General features: G+C 40.7%; 1 protein-coding gene across 2 annotated transcripts in view; it reads left to right on the top strand.

Moving 5' to 3' along the window:
* The window catches only part of Clvs1 (clavesin 1), a 199,775-nt gene that overhangs the window by 10,300 nt on the left and 172,562 nt on the right, over positions 1-16,913 (top strand). For both annotated transcript variants that reach the window (XM_031366664.1, XM_031366665.1), the window contains exon 2: positions 2,547-3,171. In XM_031366664.1, the coding sequence (XP_031222524.1) occupies positions 2,717-3,171 (455 nt within the window). In that variant the 5' untranslated portion in view covers positions 2,547-2,716. The remainder of the gene's footprint in view (positions 1-2,546; positions 3,172-16,913) is intronic.

The raw sequence follows: 16,913 nt of genomic DNA, 5'->3' as shown, positions 1-16,913 counted from the left end.
CAAGGCTTTAAGAAAAACTAGCCTGCCCCAGATATGGGAGAACCACTGACTTGTAAAGCCAGCATTTTGACTGCTGTTTTCATTGATGCTTTTATAACTGGTAGGATCTGCTACATTATATATACTGTCCTAAGCACTGAGAAAATGTCAGTGGTCACAATGAACTTCTTTGCTCACAGAGTTGACCTTCTTTATGTTGCATATACCGAGTATTCACAGATCAATAATAGACACCCTCCTTTTATAGGGGATTCTGAATACAAGGGCGAAGGGAAGATGCTAATAAGACATGGTGTGGTTAAAGGTGTGTGTATCATCTGATTTCTGATTTCTGAAGGTTGTGGAGGGTTTCCTGGGGAGAGTGACTTTCAGATTGAGTTCTAAAGAATGAAGAGTTGGAAGCTAATAATGGATGTTAATCACAATGTGATATGAGTTTATTTCAATTGTAATACAGAGAGTAATGGGAATGTAGAAAATAAATTGGCAACAAAAGCCATGGTAAAAAGCCTGTTTTCAGTCTAAACACTGGAGTGGGTGATGGTCTCAGTTATGTCAGCAACTATGGATCTGGAAAGATGGGAAGAGATCTAGTAAAAATGTGACTGCCTGCTAGTGGATGGCGAAGGAGAGGGGATAATAAAAGATGTCTTCCAGAGCTCTAAATGTGAACTTTCATGGGAGTTGTCATTCACTAAGAGATAAAGCTGGAGGATCAAATTCAGGATAGAGAGCTATGAATAGTTCAGTTTTGAACATAATGTATTTGTAATATCTGTAGGTTATCTGCAGGAAGATGCTCAGTGGGCGACTGAATGAGGAGCCAGGAAATCAGAAGAAAGCTAGGGACTGGAGCTATTTGCACGCAGGTAGACAGATCATGGAACAGGATCCTGAAAATTCTGGCATCGGCTTGCACAGAGCGAGAAGAATGAGCAGGGAAAAACAAGAAGCAGGGGACAGGGATGGCCAGGGCCTGTGGACAGAGAAACGAATGAGGGAAGGAGAAGATAGTCTAAGGAGGAGAAGGTCAGTGTCCAATACTAATGGATATCACCTAAACTGGAAACTGAAAATTGACTTTTGGATGTAGCAACATGAATGCCATTCAATGCTATCTGGACTGCTTGTTACCCTCACAGTTTATGTTTGTTTCATCATCATCATCATTTGTGTTGATCTTAGCCAGGGTTACTATTGATGAAACACAATGGACAAAAGCCACTTGGGGAAGAAAGTTTTTATTTGCCTTACATATCCTGAAGCACACACAGTCCATTGAGGAAAACCAAGGCAGGAGCTCAAAGAAAGCATTAACTCAAAGAAGGTGTGAACCTAGAGGCAGGAGCTGATGTAGAGTCCATGGAAGGCTGCTACTTACTGGCTTTCTTTGCTCGGTCTGCTTTCTTATAGCACCTAGGACTATCAGCCTAAATGTGACACCACCCACAATGAACTAGGCCCTCCTACATCAATTATTAGAAAACTCTGAATAGACTTGCCTATAGCTTCAGCTTATGAACGGAATTTCTCAGTTGATGTTCTTCCTCTCAGATGACTTAAGCTTGTGTCATTAGTGCCTATGTTTCTACAAAAATGATATCTCCCTCTTTGGTTTGTTGGTGCAAAGATGTTGATCAGGATGTCTAAGAGCATGGTGAGTGTAGGGATAAATTGGAGGAAGTACACAAAGAAAGACTCAAAAGAATGCAGGTGATTTTCTTCTTTTGCTTATCATTTACAAGGAGAAATAAGATGATAATCAAAACTCTATTATTTTCAGTACTCAGGACAATAGAAAAGCGATAGAAAATGGACAGATTTAGAAGCCCATATGGGTGAGGTAGAGAGCAGATTGAGAGCCTTGGGTGCCTGTGGTTTCTTAGCAGGAGTGGAAGAAATCAAAACAACGAATTCCACATGAGCCTGCAGACCTTTCTCATGGCTCAGAATGTCCTTCCTGAAGGTCAAGCTTCCAGCCCTGAACTTGTCTGGTGTAACCCAGCCCATAGCAGTACTCTTTCTATTAATTAAGCACCTTAGGGTTAGATTAGGGTGAACTTTAGTATTCTCAAGCTGTGAATGGCTGCCTTTAAAAGATGTGAGGGGAAGATTTATGTCTGGGATACTTGTTTGAGAAATGAGGCTAATGGGAAACAATCAATTGTATAGCAGCCATAGTATCACTGTTGTATCTAGGCCCACGATCAGCCACATAAGCATGTTTTAGCATCATCAACAACAAAACCATTCATTAATAAAATATCACTCTATCGTTAATATGACTACAGACCATTATCTTAAGGAGTCACTGTAACTAATAATTTTGTGAATGTATTTCAAATGTTTGTATATTAACTATTCAAGTTGTTAATAATAAGGCCAAATGTCCTATCTAAAGGATAATATGTGCTTAGTTAAAAGGTATATATATGCTCATCAGACCCACACTTCAATGAACTCTTCTATCTAGGCTTCAATGAATTTGCCTGGATATTCTCTGCCTCATCTCTCTCTTGTTTCTCTTGTGTGCATCTGTTTTTCAGTAAGCAATGGCTTCAGTTTCCCTCCTCTTTTGGATGGCCACCACCACATAAGGCCTGAATGTCCTGCTGTTTTCCAAGGACAGAAAGAAGCCTCTGTACCTGCCTGTTTGGGGAGCAGTCTTATAGGGGAGACGTCGAATGGGCCACAGACTCAGCACACTTCCATGTGAATGGGACCAGTTTCTGTTCTTCCCAAACCTCAGAGCTTAAGCGCTTTGGAAGGAGATTTGGCCAAGATGACGCATTTGCAGGCTGGGCTCAGTCCAGACACTATAGAGAAAGCTCGCCTGGAACTGAATGAAAACCCAGATGTTTTACATCAGGACATTCAGCAAGTCAGAGACATGATCATCACCAGGCCAGATATTGGGTTTTTACGTACAGATGATGCCTTCATCCTGCGATTTCTCCGAGCCAGGAAGTTTCACCAAGCCGATGCCTTCAGACTCCTGGCCCAGTACTTTCAGTACCGCCAGCTAAACCTGGACATGTTCAAAAACTTTAAGGCAGATGATCCTGGGATAAAGAGGGCTTTGATCGATGGATTCCCCGGAGTGCTGGAAAATCGTGACCACTACGGCAGGAAGATTCTCTTGCTGTTTGCTGCCAATTGGGATCAGAGTAGGTAAATGTAGATAGTGTCTTTACTTGGCTTTGCTTTGACGTAGCATCATCAGTGCATGCTGGGCTTGTATTGCTTTACAGGCCAAACTTCATTCCACATACCCTCACGGAGGTTTTAAGACCCTGGTGTAATGTCATCAAAAAGCAAAACCCCAAAACAGCCTCTGAGTTGTACTGAACTTTAGAAGCAGGTGTTTCACTCATCAAATTGGGTCATTTATTTTAATAAATCCAAAGCTGGTGTTCTAGAAGGTTCATCTGTTCTCTTTGGCATTATCACCTTTAGCAACAACAGTACAAAAAAACCAGATTCGCTAGATTGGTTTTCACACAAAATAGTTTTGTGGATGCTCTCTGTAACTTTAATATCCTCCTCTTCTGTGTGGCAGACTTTTCATACAAATGAGCTCCCTTGCAAAATGTCCTTTTTAGAGCCCCAAATTCTACATACCCATTTATCCGTCTTCATCTCTTTACCTAGTCCCTCATGCCAAAATATGGGATCATCTTTGGCATTGGTCCCAGTATCTGATTTCTTCCCAAATTCCATCCACCTCCACCTTTTCCTTTAAAAGTCATTTCCAGTATCTTCACTTCACTGCCCCCATCGCTATCGACCAAGTTTTTGCTCACATTATTTTATAAAAACAATTATAACAGAAATGTAAGGTTACACTGCTCAGCAGATAACCTTTTTTGATGCTTATCACATTTTCTACTGGGTATTTGTATGATCTCATCTAACCACCCAAGATCTTAGGATTATGAAGGTTACTGCCATTTCCCAGACTTCACATTTGATGGCACAAGAATCTGAGAAGTTACAGACATGGATTCGCTGTCACACAGCTAGTAAAGCCAGAATGGAGTTGTGTGCTGGTTATGTGACTTGAGAGCCAGTTTTCATAGCCCAGCTGTGCAATGCCACTGTGTGTCATGAGATCAGGGAATATGGTGCCTTTTGCATGTTTGTCTCTTTGCTGGGTAGTACAATAATCAATGTTGACTGAGGAAAATGAAAGAAGCCATTTGCTAGAACTTCCACTGTGGCTAGGGCTTTCAAACAATATCATGAATAAAAAGTTTATGTTCATGGGAAGACACAGGCATATCAAAACATATCAAAACATATCAAAACCTTACCAATGCTATTTAAAAGAACTTCTGGTCTGTCTTTCTGCTGCCTCATGCCACTGTTTTTTTGTTTTTGTTTTTGTTTTTGTTTTGTTTTTTTTAGAATATCAGAAGTGCAGGGAGGCTTCACAATTATTGGCTCTTTCCTGGTTGATAAATCCAGGAAGAAGCATCTGGCTCTGGAAAAGTACACAAATGTCCCCACACAATCAGCCTAGACTTGAGTCAGTTTGGCACCTGAACCGATAATAGCAACATGGAGTAGAAATCATGTTTATCAAGTTCACATTGCCGTTCATGGTGAGCCTTGCTTTACGTTGCTTCACTGATGAGAACGATGGATGGATTCTTACATTCATTCATCCATCATCTAATCAACAAGCATGTAGAGGTGTGAGTTGGAGGCACTTAAGGCCATGATGAGAACATGAGGTCTTCATCAGTGAACACCCATGGGCAGGTCATGGTCCAATAAATGATGCAGTATATAAATGGCTAGATGCTACCCTCTACTGAGTCCAGAGACACAGGAGCCATAGACACAGCATCTAAGTGGAATGGAAGAGTCCTACTCCCAAGAATGGTACACTCCCATTCTGGCTCTGGCAGCCAGACAGTTGGGATGATTCTGGAGAATAATCATGCTGATGTCATTGTGCTAAATTGCCAGTGTTCTGAGGTTTCCATCTGTTAGGACGGACTGTGCGCTGAGCACCACTGAGCTGTGCTCTTCACATAGAGAAATGAACCATAGTAAGATGCTTTATTTTGTTTTAAGATTTGGTCTGTATATCCCCAAATATGTCACAAAGAAATAAGAGGTAACAAATCTCTGAGGAAATAATGAAAATGTTTATGATTATGATAACCTCGGACAAGTTACTTCCTTCTCTGTTCCTTGAATTCCTCATGTGTAAAATAAGGTTCTAGCTCTAATGAGTCATGAGTGAGAAGCCTATTCAGTCTCATCCGATGGATGAGAAGGGATTCTCAGATTCACTTTATAGGCTCCCCACTTGCTCAACATTTAAAAATAATCTCTCTCCGCTCCTTTTTCTCATAGTCCCACGACCTGATTTTCTTCTAACTATACAATTTTATCCAAACAATTTTGCTTCTGACAAAGTGATATTGGTAAATCTATACACTCGACATTAAATCAGATGCAAACAAACCAGTATGGACATGAATAGGACCATCCCACTTGTGGTGATATGCCCTCAGACAAGCAGCCTCCTTCACACTGGTTCATCTCCTGTGAGGCAGAGGATAAGAGCAATGCCTTTACGTGGAGTGGGAGAGAGAGAGAGCAACATCACCCTGAAGTTCATTGGCATAAAACAAGCATTCAATAGACACTGGCTTCTGGTATTATCACTACTATTTTAAAAATCTGACTTCAAAAACAATGGCAGACAGATGGCAAATAAATTAGAAGTGGATCCAGGAGGACACTATTTCAAAACGAGAGTGGGATTATCCATGCAAGAAATCCACCCACTTGACTAAGGCACCTGCCTGCTTTCCTCAGATATCTGCCACACAGATCCTGCCAAGGAAGGTCCAAAAGGCCAGGGAAATTCTCACAGCCTTGCACGGTGACTGCGCCTCTCTGAGGGGTGTCAAGTGATCAGGCAGTGATTTGAAGGTCTCATGTGAAAGGTTTACTGAGATTAAGATGATTATTAATATTTATTAAAATGATGTAAACTCTCATGCATCTTGATCTGACACATGGATGGAAGTGACCGGCTGGGAGCAGGTCATAGCCAAGGCATGCTAGGAATCGAGCTACCAGAATTCAAGCTGGCCTTGCTCAGAGGTGGAGGCTCCAACAGCAGAAGTCTACAGAAGTGTGGTTTCTGTAGCTGCCAGGATGAGCTGAATGAGTTAAATACAAAAGCACCACATACTGATTCATAAAGTAAACGTGGCCAGCGCTTCTAGAGCCAGCAGAGTTGCTATTCTAGTGCACATGCTCGGTGTACACTGGGACATAGGTCGACACCCTTACTCAATGATTCCTCTGACAGCTCACCTTCCCTCATAGCAGCATTAGCGAGACTTCACAATCCGCCCCCTTAAGATCTGTGAAGAAAATCCATTTCTTGCCTCTTTTTTTCTGAGCTGTAAATGTGCACGTGAGCCTTTGCTGTCAGGACCCCGGTGCTTCAGAGAGAAAGACAAGCAGGGAGGCACTGTGTATTTATTCCTGGATTTCACTTCAGCCCAAAACAAAACTTAAGCTTGGGGTCCCATTGTTTTACTGTTTGGAGTCCCAATTTTTCAAGTGGAAACTACAAAAGACATTGGGCCTCTCTGGCTGCCACAAGGACAAACCTGATCTTGGGAGAGTCCCAGAGACAGAAGAGATTGAGTGATGAACTCTGAAGTCAGGTGGCCACCTTAAATTCCAGCAGCCTTCTCAAAGCCCCATCCCATAGGAGGTAGTTGAAATCCTATCATGCAGTCTCTCACCTGTAAGTCAGGGGTGGTGACCACAGGTTTACACTTGCTGATGTGCACAAGGACTTCTTTCTTAAGAATAAATAAGCCAAGGAGGTAAAGCACTGGAATAACAGGTCAGAAGGAACTCTATAAACACAGAAACCTTTGATAAAATTATCAACATTTTCTACTTGGAAAACTGTAAAAATGATAACTGTGACAGACCATAACTCCAAAATTATATTGGGATAGAAGGCTCTGCTGTTCTTAGATAGCTGGCTTAAAGGCCTCTTCCTATTGTTGATCAAAGGTTGTAAGAACAACAATCAGGGGACTCCAGACACACAAACCCCATAACACACCATAATCGTATCCACAGAACTATGTGCAGACCAGCTGTTCCCACCCCAAGTTTTTTTTTTATTAGATGTTTTCTTATTTACAATATCTCCTTTCCCAGGCTCCACTCCAAATAATAAAAAAATAAATGAAAAATAAAATAAGAAAAAAATAAAGTAAAATAAACAAAAAATAAACAATACCCGGTTCCTTCTCACCTCCCCCTGCTCATCATCCCACGCCCTCCTGCTTACTGGCCCTGGCATTCCCCTACACTGGGGCATAGAACCTTCACAGGGCCAAGGTCCTCTCCTCCCATTGATGACCGGCTTGGCCATCCTCTGCTATAATATGCTGCTGGAGCCATGAGTCCCCCCCATGTGTGTTCTTTGCTTAGTGGTTTAGTCCCTGGGACCTCTGAGGGCACTAGTTAGTTCATATTGTTGTTCCTCTTAAGGGGCCGCAAACCCTTCAGCTCCTTGGGTCCTTTCCTTTTTTTTTTTCTTAGCTCCTTCATTGGGGACCCTGTACTCAGTCCAATGGATAGCTGAGCACCTCTACTCCTGTATTAGTTGGGTACTGTCAGAGCCTTTCAGGAGACACCTATCTCAGGCTCCTGTCATCCAGCACTTGGCATCCACAATAGTGTCTAGATTTGATGATTGAATATGGGAAGGATTCCCAGATGGAGCAGGCTCTGAATAGTCCTTCCTTTAGTCTCTGCTCCATAGTTAGCCTCTACAACTCCTTCCATGAGTATTTTGTGCCCCTTTTTAAGAAGGAACTAAGTATCCTCACTTTGGTCTTCCTTCTTGAGATTCTTATGGTTTGTGGTTTGTACTATGTGTATTCCAATCTTCTAGCTAATATTCACTTATCAGAGAGTGCATACCATCTGTGTTCTTTTGTGATTGGGTTACCTCACTCAGGGTGATATTCTCCAGGTCCATCCATTTCCTCAAGAATTTCATAGTACTCCATTGTGTAGATGTACCACATTTTCCATATCTATTCCTCTGTTGAGGGACATTTGGGTTGTTTCCAGTTTCTGGCTATTATAAATAAGGCTGCTATAAACATAGTGGAGCATGTGTCCTTATTACATGTTGGAGCATCTTCTGGGTATATGCCCAGGAGTGGTATAGCTGGGTCCTCTGGTAGCACTATGTCCAATTTCCAGAGGAACCGCCAAACTGATTTCCAGAGTGGTTGTACCAGCTTGTAATCCCACCAGCAATGAAGGAGTATTCCTCTTTCTCTACAACCTTGCCAGCATCTGCTGTCACCTGAATTTTTGATCTTAGCCATTCTGACTGGTGTGAGGTAGAATCTAAGGGTTATTTTGATTTGCATTTCCCTGATGACTAAGGATGTTGAACATTTCTTTAGGTGCTTCTCAGCCATTCAATATTCATCAGTTGAGAATTCTTTGTTTAGCTCTGTACCCCATTTTAATAGAGTTATTTGGTTCTGTGGAGTCTAACTTCTTGAATTCTTTGTATATATTGGATATTAGCCCTCTATCAGATATAGGGTTGGTAAAGATCTTTTCCCAATTTGTTGGTTGCGGTTTTGTCCTATTGACAGTGTCTTTTGCCTTACAATTGCTTTGCAATTGTATGAAGTCCCATTTGTCGATTCTTGATCTTAGAGCATAAGCTATTGGTGTTCTGTTCAGAAAAATTTCCCCTGTGCCTATAGGCTCCAGGCTCTTCCCCACTTTCTTTTCTATTAGTTTCAGTGTATCTCGTTTTATGTGGAGGTCCTTGATCAACTTGGACTTGAGCTTTGTACAAGGAGATAAGAATGGATCAATTTGCCTTTTTCTACATGCTGTCAGTTGACCCAGCACCATTTGTTGAAAATGCTGTCTTTTTTCCACTGGATGGTTTTAGCTCCTTTGTCAAAGATCAAGTAGCCATAGGTTTGTGGGTTCATTTCTGGGTCTTCAATTCTATTCCATTGATCTACATGCCTGTCACTGTACCAATATACCATGCAGTTTTTATCACAATTGCTCTGTAGTACAGATTAAGGTCAGGGATGGTGATTCCACTAGAGGTTCCTTTATTGTTGAGAATAGTTTTGGCTGTCCTGGGCTTTTTGTTTTTCCAGACAATTTTGCAAATTGCTCTTTCTAAGTCTGTGAAGAATTGAATTGGAATTTTGATGGGGATTGCATTGAATCTGTAGATTGCTTTCAGCAAGATGGCTATTTTTACTATATTAACCCTGCCAATCCATGAGCATGGGAGATCTTTCCATCTTCTGAGATCTTCTTCAATTTCCTTCTTCAGAAACTTGAAGCTTTTGTCAAACACGTCTTTTACTTTCTTAGTTAGAGTCACACCAAGGTATTTTATATGATTTGTGACTGTTGTGAAGGGTGTTGTTTCCCTAATTTCTTTCTAAGCCTGTTTATCCTTTGTATAGAGGAAGGCCACTGATTTGTTTGAGTTAATTTTATATCTAGCTACTTTGTTGAAGTTGTTTATTAGGTTTAGGAGCTCTCTGGTGGAAGCTTTGGGGTGACTTAAGTACACTATCATATCAAGAGCAAATAGTGATAACTTGACTTTTTCCTATCCAATTTGTATCCCTTTGATCTCCTTTTGTTGTCTAATTGCACTGGCTAGGACTTCAAGTACAATATTAAACAGGTAGGGAGAAAGTGGGCAACCTTGTTTAGTCCCTGATTTTAGTGGGATTGCTTCAAGTTTCTCTTCATTTAGTTTGATGTTAGCTACGGGTTTGCTGTATATTGCTTTTACTATGTTTAAGTATGGGCCTTGAATTCCTTATCTTTCCAAGACTTTTATCATGAAGGGATGTTGGATTTTGTCAAATGCTTTCTCAGCATCTAATGAGATGATCATATGGGTTTTTTTTTTTTTGAGTTTGTTTATATAGTGAATTACGTTGATGGATTTCCAAATATTGAACCATCCCTGCATCCCTGGGATGAAACCTACTTGATCATGATGGATGATTGTTGTGATGTGTTCTTGGATTCGGTTTGCAAGAATTTTAGTGAGTATTTTTGCATCGATATTCATAAGGGAAATTGGTCTGAAGTTTTCTTTCTTTGTTAAGTCTTTGTGTGGTTTAGGTATAAGAGTAATTGTGGCTTCATAGAATGAATTGGGTAGAGTACCTTCTGTTTCAATTTTGTGGAATAGTTTGAGGAGTATTGGTATTAGGTCTTTTTTGAAGGTCTGATAAAACTCTGCACTAAACCCATCTGGTCCTGGGCTTTTTTTGGTTGCGAGACTGTTAATGACTGTTTCTATTTCCTTAGCAGATATGGGACTGTTTAGATCGTTGATCTGATCTTGATTTAACTTTGGTACCTGGTATCTGTCTAGGAAATTGTCCATTTCATCCAGGTTTTCAAGTTTTGTTGAGTATAGGCTTTTGTAGTAGGATCTCATGATATTTTGGATTTCCTCAGTGTCTGTTGTTATGCCTCCCTTCTCATTTCTGATCTTGTTAATTAGGATACTGTCTCTGTGCCCTCTGGTTAGTCTGGCTAATGGTTTATCTATTTTGTTGTTTTTCTCAAAGAACCAGCTCCTGGCTTGGTTGATTCTTTGTATAGTTCTGTTTGTTTCTATTTGATTTATTTCAGCTCTTTGTTTGATTACTTCCTGCCTTAGACTCCTCTTGGGTGAATTTGCTTGTTTTTGTTCTAGAGTTTTCAGATGTGCTGTCAAATTGCTGGAATATGCTCTCTCCAGTTTCTTTTTGGAGGCACTTAAATTATCAGTTTTCCTCTTAGGACTGCTTTCATTGTGTCCCATAAATTTGGGTATGTTGTGTCTTCATTTTCATTAAACTCTAGAAAGTTAATATCTTTATTTCTTCCTTGACCAAGTTATCATTGAGTAGAGTACTGTTAAGCTTCCACGTGTATGTGGGCATTATATTGTTTATGTTGTTATTGAGGAGCCTTAGTCCATGGTGATCTGATAGGATGCAAGGAATTATTTCAATCTTCTTGTATCTGTTGAGACCTGATTTGTGACCAATTATATGGTCAGTTTTGGAGAAGGTACCATGAGGTGCTAAGAAGAAGGTATATCCTTTTGTTTTAGGATAAAAAGTTCTATAGATATCTGTTAAATCCATTTGTTTCATAACTTCTGTTAGTCTCACTGTGTCTCTGTTTAGTTTCTGTTTCCATGATCTGTCCATTGCAGAGAGTGGGGTGTTGAAATCTCCCACTATTATTGTGTACAGTGCAATGTGTGCTTTGAGCTTTAGTAGGTTTCTTGTATGAATGTAGATGTCCTTTGATTTGGAGCATAGAGGTTCAGGATTGAAAGTTTCTCTTGGTAGATCATACCTTTGATGAATATGAAGTGTCCCTCTTTATCTTTTTTGATCAATTTAGGGTGAAAGTCAATTTTATTCGGTATTAGAATGGCTACTCCAGCTTTTTTCTTGGCACCATTGGCTTGGAGAATTGTTTTCCATCCTTTTATTCTGAGGTAGTGTCTGTCTTTGTCACTCAGGTGGGTTTCCTGTATGCAACAAAATGTTGGGTCCTGTTTATGTACTCAGTCTGATAGTCTATGTCTTTTTATTGGGGAACTGAGTCCACTGATATTAATAGATATTAAAGAAAGGTAAATGTTGCTTCCTGTTATTTTTGTTGTTAGAGTTGGAAATCTGTTCATGTGTTCTTTTAATTTTTGTTGGAAAATTACTTTTTTGCTTTTTCTAGGATGTAGTTTCCCTCCTTGTGTTGAAGTTTTCCATTTATTACCCTTTGAAGGGCTGGATTTGTGGATTTCTCTGGTGAGAAGTCTGGTGTAATTCTGGCCTGCCTTTATATGTTACCTGACCTTTTCCCTTCACTGCTTTTAATATTCTTTCTTTGTTTTGTGCATTTGGTATTTTGACTATTAGGTGGTGGGGGGGAATTCTTTTCTAGTCCAGTCTATTTGTAGTTCTGTAGGCTTCTTGTATGTTCATGGGCATCTATTTCTTTAGGTTAGGGAAGTTTTCTTCTATAATTTTGTTGAAGATATTTACTGGCCCTTTAAGTTGGAGGTCTTAACTCTCTTCTATACCTATTATCCTTACATTTGGCCTTCTCATTGTGTTCTGTATTTCCTGGATGTTTTGGGTTAGGAGCTTCTTGCATTTTGTGTTTTCTTTGACTGTTGTGTCAATGTTTTCTATGGTATCTTCTGCAACTGAGATTTTCTCTTCTATCTCTTGTATTCTGTTGGTGATGCTTGCATCTATGTTTCCTGACTTCTTTCTTAGAATTTCTATCTCCAGAGTTGTCTCTCTTTGTTAACTGTTCCTACTTTCATTTTTAGGTCCTGGATGGTTTTGTTCAGTTACTTCACCTGTTTGGTTGTGCTTTCCTGTAAGTCTTTAAGGGATTTTTGTGTTTCCTCTTTAAGGGCTTGAACCTGATTACCTGTGTTTACCTGTATTTCTTTAAGGGAGGTATTCATGGTCTTCTTAAATTCCTCTATCATCATCATGAGATTTGATTTTAGATCCAAATCTTGCTTTTCTGGTGTTTTGGGATATCTAGGACTTGGTGTGGTGGGGGTACTAGGTTTTGATCAAGCCATGTAGTCTTGGTTTCTGTTGGTAAGGTTCTTGCATTTGCCTTTCGCCATCTGTTGATCTCTGGTGTTAGATGTTCTTGCTGTCTATGGCTGGAGCTTGTTCCTCCTGTGTGTCTGTAAGCCTGTATCAGCACTTCTGGGAGACCAGCTCTCCTCAGGTAAGAACTGTGTGCAGTGGGCTGTGGATCAGTTGTCCCTCTTGAGTCCTGGGGTCAGAACAAACCCTGGAGACAGGCTCTCCACTTGCAGAGAAGGGGCAGAGAGGGCTGTCGATCTGTAGAACCTCCTCCTAGGTGAATAAGGAGGTAGAAAGGATCCTGCACTGGCTGCCATCTGGCTTCTGAGGCCTGTGCCTCCTGGCTGGTCCCGTCTCCTCCTAGGTGAAGAGGGAGGTAGAAAGCCCCACCCCAAGTTTTAGGATGAGGGACCAAAACAGAGGGGCTCTTACTAGTCAGAAGGCATTGCATATAGAAAACATTATTTTGTCAATGTCGTTGTCTCTCAGCTAAATGCTCAGATATGAGCAAGTTGAAAATTAGTCTTAAATGTTGTTTCTTTGGGGGAAATTTAGACACTCTAAGAACACTTGAATCTGGATAACTCTTAAAGTGTAACCTAAAGTGTAAATGAGGCTGGTGAGAAGCTTGTTTAATACCTTCAAACATAGGGACAGGAAGAAGGTCAAACATCTAGCAGGCTGCTTCTCCCCACATTTGATACCAAACAAAAGGTCTATACTGAAGATTAGCAAGCCCCACAAGTTTAAGACATGGAGCTGTGACAAAGCTGAAAAAGTAGGGGAAAATTTAAGGAGGGACCATAAACCTTAGTAATTTACTCAAAGTAAATCATATTCTAATAAAATATTTAGAAACTCACACTTAAGATAAAAATACATAGTTAATAAAATCAACACAGCACGTCTGTTTTGTCCTGGTTTGACCTAGCATGGCTCCACTCTGACAAGCCAGCTATCTTGGGGAAAGAGCCTTCATTAAGTTGTGTCCTGTTATTTCAGTTCCAGTCCCTACAACACACACACACAAGGAGACCCAGCTGCAAGTGTCTTACTTTTTCAAAGCATTTTCACAAGCATTTTCTCAGTTACTGCTAAGAGCTGTTGGGGACACAGAGAATCACTAACTTACTGATGACAGCGATGAAGGGGGTTTGGGAGGAGATAATGTCGTCTTCTTCAGGGAGCAATGTGACTCACCCATGGAAAAGCTGAGGCTCACAGCTTCCATTCCAAGTTAATTCCAAAGACATCTGGAACCAATTACTCAGCCTTGGCATTATTAGATGTTTCAAAAATACCATTGGAGCTTCTGCAAGGCTCTGTGTGTGTGTGTGTGTGTGTGTGTGTGTGTGTGTGCATGCCCATGCATGCATCCACGTGTGTGTCAGAGCTTAGAATTGAGGGTTTTCTTGGATCAGTCTCCAGGGTCTCTCACTCAGCCTGGAGCTTATTCATTTAGTTAGATTGGCTTCACTGTGAACTCTATGAATCTGCCTGCCTTCTACTCTCCAGCACTGGGATTATGAAATTGTATTACTATGCCTGGCTTTTATGTGAGTTTTGTGTACTGAACCCAGGTTCATAATCTTGTGTAGCATACATTTTACTGACTGAGCATCTACCCACCCCCTAGACTTGGTGTTCTTTAATGTGATAAGTGAGGAATGCATTCTATAACATCCAGAGTAGCTGCAATTGTCTGGCCTGCTGTGCTTCCTGAAGGTCCCAAAGTAGTCTTCCTGTCCTGGGTTCTATTCAAAAACCACATCTATCAGCAGTACCCCAGTCATCCCCTCCAGGCATGTTATATGAAGAAGATGAATGTTCAGGTGTCAGAGGTGAGGACATGATATTTTCTCCTGATGATAGATCCAAACTAAGACACTTGGATCTGTCTGTGCTTAGAGATGGTTGCCTTCCAACTCAGTAAGGTTTCTTGAAAGGTCTTCAGCTATTCCTTGGTTCCTGACACTGCAGTAATTTTATCTGGTGATTTTTCTAGAGACAGTCACTCTCTCAAACCTCTGGTGATTGCCTACCTGTAACAACCTCTCTAGAACCAAGTTCAAGTTCCAAGTTCAGAGGGTGTAAAGTGGCTGACATAGCCTTGGGGGTGAGTTTTAAGTCAGTTCTTTCTTCTGACTGAAATCTTGAGACCATAGGTTAGGTGTACCTCTTAAAACTGCAAATAAGCTAGCTGACTGACGCTCTCCTTTAGCTATTACAAAGGCACTCAAGAATTTTTACATCTGACAGGAATTCTGTGTCTCATCCAATTTTACTTTCCTGAATGATAGGCTGTGTTCTCATATATCCATGCTAAACACTTGTGAAGAAAGAAGAAAAAGAGGTGGGGCTGGGGAAACTGCCTGACATCTCACTGGGGTCAGGTGAACCCTGTTCTCTAAATCCCTAAGGCTATTCGAAAGGAGATCCAGCAAAATGTTTAGCCTTCTATTCTTTATACAACAACAACCCTGGAATTCCTATGGCAGTGATCAATTCTCCAATTTTTAGGAGTTTGGAGGTGAGTCGGAGAGAAAGTGACCAAAACACAAACTAAGCAATGCTGAGTTTTTATTAAGTGCTTATTATAAGCTAAGAAAAAAAATGTGTTTGGATTGATACTAATAATAACCATATCTAGCAGGTGATGAAATGAAAGCTCAAAGAACTTAGGCCATCTATCTGTGGTCACAGAGCTGCAAAGTGTTAATAACATGGGCAAAAATCTCAGCCCCAATTCCTTAGGTACAATAAATAGCACACGACACAGCTTGTCACTAGAACCCATCTGCCCATTTGGGGGCTGGCTAAGCAGACATTCAGGAGAGTGCTAAGGAACTCATGAGGAAGCATTGCTAGTCACTTCTGCTCTCAGAGAACATGAAAGATCTCATGGTCTACAAAGCAAATCCTTCACCATATTCTAGTCTAACTCTATAGAAGCCTAGAAGATTACAGATTGAAAATCCTTACCTAATATACTAGCTTGATTTTCTCTAGCTGTGATAAACATCATGACTGAAAGTAACATTGAGTGAAATGTTCTTGTTTGGTTTTTTTTTTTTTTTTTTAACCTTCCTGGTTATTGTCTACCACTGAGGAAAGAAAAGGTAGGAACTCAAGTCAGTAGGCTGAAGGTAGCAACTGAAGGAGAAACTGTGGCAGAACATTGCTTCTTCCCTTGCTCTCCCGGCTTCCTCAGCTATCTTTCTTAAATAGTCCAGGCACACCTTCCTAGGGATGCCATTGCCCACAGGAAGCTGGGCCTTCTATGCCAATTAACAAGTAAGGAAATGTTTCAAAGACATGGCAACAGGACATCTGACCAGGACAATTCTTCAGTTGATATTCCCTCTACTCAGGTATGTCAAGTTGATCATCAACTTTAGACATCATACCCAATTTCTGCCAATAAGACTTGACAAAGTCAACCATAACAACAGAAAAGTAAAACAACTTCCACTTTCAGAAACCCATAGTTCAGTAAAGGACATTTGATATTGCCTGGAAATTATTATGAAACAAAAATGACCTCAATCTGAGCCAACAATACGGGTCAACTTTGCCTACCCATTCCTTTAACAAGTAAGTGTTCCTGTGTAGATTCTCAGTGAACATCAGAATTTCAGCTCTTTGGCTGCTGGGCTTCGGCCTCAGAAAGCTATACCTTCTGCTCAGTAACAAGGGCACGGGCTGAGCAGAGCAGTCGGGGTGAGATAAGGTGCAGTAGGAAGAGTTTCCACACAGTGCAGCCTTCTTAACATTTATCACAGTTAAAAAATATTTCTTTTGTGATTGGGTTAACTCACTCAGGATGATATTCTCCAGATCCATCCATTTCCTTAAGAATTTCATAAACTCACTGTTTTTAATAGCTGAGTAGTGTATAAATGTACCACATTTTCTGTATCTATTCCTCTGTTGAGGGACATCTGGGTTCTTTCCAGTTTCTATGTATTGTAAATAAGACTGTTATGAACATAGTGGAGCATGTGTCCTTACTACATGTTGGAGCATCTTCTGGGTATATGCCCAGGAGTGGTATAGCTGGGTCCTCTGGTAGTACTATGTCCAACTTCCAGAGGAACCACTGTACTGGCTGGTTTTATGTCAGCTTGACACAGGCTGGAGTTATCATAGAGAAGGGAGTTTCAGTTGGGGAAGTGCCTCCATGAGACCCAGCTGTGGAGCATTTTCTCAATTAGT

This window comes from Mastomys coucha, unplaced genomic scaffold, assembly GCF_008632895.1.
Source record: "Mastomys coucha isolate ucsf_1 unplaced genomic scaffold, UCSF_Mcou_1 pScaffold14, whole genome shotgun sequence".
Lineage (NCBI taxonomy): Eukaryota > Metazoa > Chordata > Mammalia > Rodentia > Muridae > Mastomys > Mastomys coucha.
This window is presented reverse-complemented; position numbering and strand designations above follow the sequence as displayed.